This window comes from Cynocephalus volans, chromosome 5 (genome assembly GCF_027409185.1).
Source record: "Cynocephalus volans isolate mCynVol1 chromosome 5, mCynVol1.pri, whole genome shotgun sequence".
NCBI lineage: Eukaryota > Metazoa > Chordata > Mammalia > Dermoptera > Cynocephalidae > Cynocephalus > Cynocephalus volans.
The window spans coordinates 37499992-37503177 of NC_084464.1; the positions used below are offsets into that span (position 1 = coordinate 37499992).

Sequence of the window (3186 nt, forward strand, 5' to 3'; positions counted from 1 at the left end):
GATGATAATGATAGAGTGAATCTTCCACTAAGTCCACTGACTTGAATATTGGGCATCCTATTTAGATGTATACCCTATGGTAAAATTTGGAACATCTCAGTATTTTAGTCCAGTACAACAGGAGACAAACACCATTTCTAACAATCCTATCATACAACAAAAAAAGGGATCCTTCCATGACTTATAATACAAAAGTAGAGGAGATTCAGTTAAAATTACTCCTGTTTGTCAGTCAATTGTGGTTAGCCAGGCAGTTGGGCTCTAATATGAATTGCTTGATATGGCAAGATCTCCACACTCCAGTGTCAATCTATTCTCAATATAGCAGAATAGAGACCCCAGTGAAATGTACATGCTCTCCTGCCAGACTTCCCTGAGGTCTTCCCTAAGTCCACAGCTTCAGGTCCTTTTTGCTCAGTCATCTGGTGGAACTTGAAATAGTAACAGATGTCCTAGAGACAGGCAAGCTATGTTCCCCATGCGCCGGTTCATAGAAACGACATCCAGGTGAACCCAGGGTTACCGGAACTTCGTTCTAATTTAGAGGGCTTTCTTCTCTGATCTGAGCTTTCACCAAAAATGCTGCAGGTAAGTAGTTCAGGGTTGATTAGTCTAGGAAGGAGTTATCTATGCTGCTTGTTTTTCGACCATATTAAATGGAGTGAAGGAAAAGTGAACTTGGGGCAAGTAGATATTTGCTAAATTACCTGTTTCTCCAACAATGAAGCCCAATCGCATAAAATAACCACCTAAGCAAAGAGCCTACAGCCCTTTAGAAAATATAAGTGGCTCTTAAAAGAGCCTTTGGTTTCTGAAGCTCGTCTGGTGGCTGGATCGTTTTACTTGGAGCTGATGTACTTGGTGACGGCCTTGGTGCCCTCGGACACGGCGTGCTTGGCCAGCTCCCCGGGCAGCAGCAGGCGCACGGCCGTCTGGATCTCCCTGGAGGTGATGGTCGAGCGCTTGTTGTAATGCGCCAGCCGCGACGCCTCCCCCGCGACGCGCTCAAAAATGTCACTGATGAGAGAGTTCATGATGCCCATGGCCTTGGACGAGATGCTGGTGTCCGGGTGGACCTGCTTCAGCACCTTGTAGATGTAAATAGAATAGCTCTCTTTGCGGCATTTTTTACGCTTCCTCCCCTCCTTCTGAGTTTTAGTGACAGCTTTCTTGAAGCCCTTTTTGGAAATAGTGGAGCCCTTTGAATTAAGTTCTGGCATAGTTGATAAACAACCTCAAACGTAAAGTCAATAAGCGAATGGCATTTGACCACCGGCAAGTGTGGTATTTATAGATATGGCACTCACATGACGTATTGGGCATCGAACATCTGATTGGATAATGAGGAGTCTCGTGTATGTAAATGAGGTGATACCAGCAAGGTGCTCTGATCGGATACACGGCTATTAGCCAATCAGAATACAAGCCACAATCTGCCATCACACTGTATATAAACCGGGTACCTGCCATAACGGTCGGTCATATTTTCCGTTATAACAGATTTATTTGTAACGGCCGGGAGGTGGGGGGGGGGCGGGGGAGGGGGGAGGAGGAAGCACGCGCTCAGGCTAAGTCCCGTTCATCCAGAGCGGCCTGCAGTTCCCCGTGGGCCGTGTGCACCGCCTGCTCCGCAAGGGCAACTACGCCGAGCGGGTCGGAGCCGGCGCGCCGGTGTACCTGGCGGCGGTGCTGGAGTATCTGACCGCCGAGATCCTGGAGCTGGCGGGCAACGCGGCCCGCGACAACAAGAAGACGCGCATCATCCCGCGCCACCTATGGTCAGCTATCTGGAATGATGAGGAGTTTGGGGGCAGTGTAGCCATCGCTCAAGGGGGCATCCTGCCCAACATCTACGCTGTGCTGCTGCCCCAAAAGACTGAGAGCCACCACCACAAAGTCCAGAGCAAGTAACACTTCAGGAGATGTAGAGTCCAGCTGGTGACGTGAACATCTGGAGGAAAAAAGCAAAAACCCAAAGGCTCTTTTTAGAGCTACTCACAATTTTTGAGAAAGAGCTTTGGTTTACAAAAGAACAATAACTTCTGATTCACCAGCAAAAAATTAAATTGAATACAAATTTCATAAATAGTACTCAGAAGAACCTAGTTTGGTGACTAGAGTAAATAAAGCAGTTCACTTCAATGCTCAATAATACTGACAGCAGAACTCAGGATGGTTTTGGGTGAAACTGTTTCATCACCCACTTCATGGCAAGGTAGAGCAGTTATCCTAGCAGGCTCCGATAGAGGAAATGCCAACTTCCTTGGGAAAAGGAGTAAATTTAGGACATTTTTACGACAACCTATATAATTCCAAAGAAGAAGAATGTGACAATTTGGAATCTTATTTTGGGGCTTTTAACAGGGGTAGAGTTAGACTGGATGACGATTGGATTAGAAGCAAAGGAAGATTTTTAAACTTGCAGCTTTCAGCACAACACTAATGTTTGGAGGGCATGTCTACAGTACATCTGGCAAAGAGCAATCATATCTCAACATTTAGGCTGTGTTGTTTTCTCGAGTACCTTATAGCTAGGAATTTCCTACCAAGAATTTTACTATGGTTACTCATTCTGAAATCTGTAACCATGCCATGTTAATGAGACAAAAGATATACTTACAAATAATTGACACCTTTAGGTGAAAATGCTTAGAAAAATGAATAGATGTATTTCTTAGGTGTAAGTTATATCTCAAACAAAAGCCTAATACCATTTTGATGGTGAGATACAGTCAGTAGGATGACAAAGCAGCTTTCTATCATCAATTATTCAGGAATATTAAGCACCGAGTTCTAAAAATGAGGCAAAATATTTTGTTGATCCTTTAGCACTGCATATTAATAAACACCCACGGAAACAAGTGAAAAACAGTAAAATGGCCAATTACAAAATCACAGTATGAAAATGCCACAATTCGCTAATATCATACAAAATAAAACAAAAATCTGCATATTTATAACTACAAAAGATCCTTTAAAATTCCCAAAGTTAAAATTATTAACAATACTTGTGTCCATAAAATTATACCAAAACCTATAGAATTGAAAAAATATGAGAGCTATTTGTTGAAAACAATTATTAAACCTCTTGGGAACTTCACTTAGAAAGGGAAATAAATTTAGAAATTATTTTAAAATTACAAGGGCATAGTTCAAAAAAATCTAACATTTGAAAATACTGATGAA

The 3186-nt window shown here is 42.8% G+C and overlaps 1 protein-coding gene and 1 pseudogene across 1 annotated transcript; one reads left to right on the forward strand and one right to left on the reverse strand.

Annotated features, from left to right (window-relative positions):
- Positions 1–839: 839 nt before the first annotated feature.
- LOC134377737 (histone H2B type 1-A-like) lies at positions 840–1220 on the reverse strand. The gene has a single exon (XM_063096370.1). The coding sequence runs from the start codon at positions 1218–1220 to the stop codon at positions 840–842; it is 381 nt and encodes a 126-aa protein (XP_062952440.1).
- A 38-nt stretch (positions 1221–1258) lies between these two features.
- On the forward strand, positions 1259–1911 carry LOC134378937 (histone H2A-beta, sperm-like; annotated as a pseudogene).
- The last annotated feature ends 1275 nt before the right edge of the window (positions 1912–3186 follow it).

Excerpts from the sequence above, each read along its gene's own strand:
- LOC134377737 (XM_063096370.1), bottom strand. The coding sequence starts at position 1,220 with ATGCCAGAACTTAATTCAAAGGGCTCCACTATTTCCAAAAAGGGCTTC.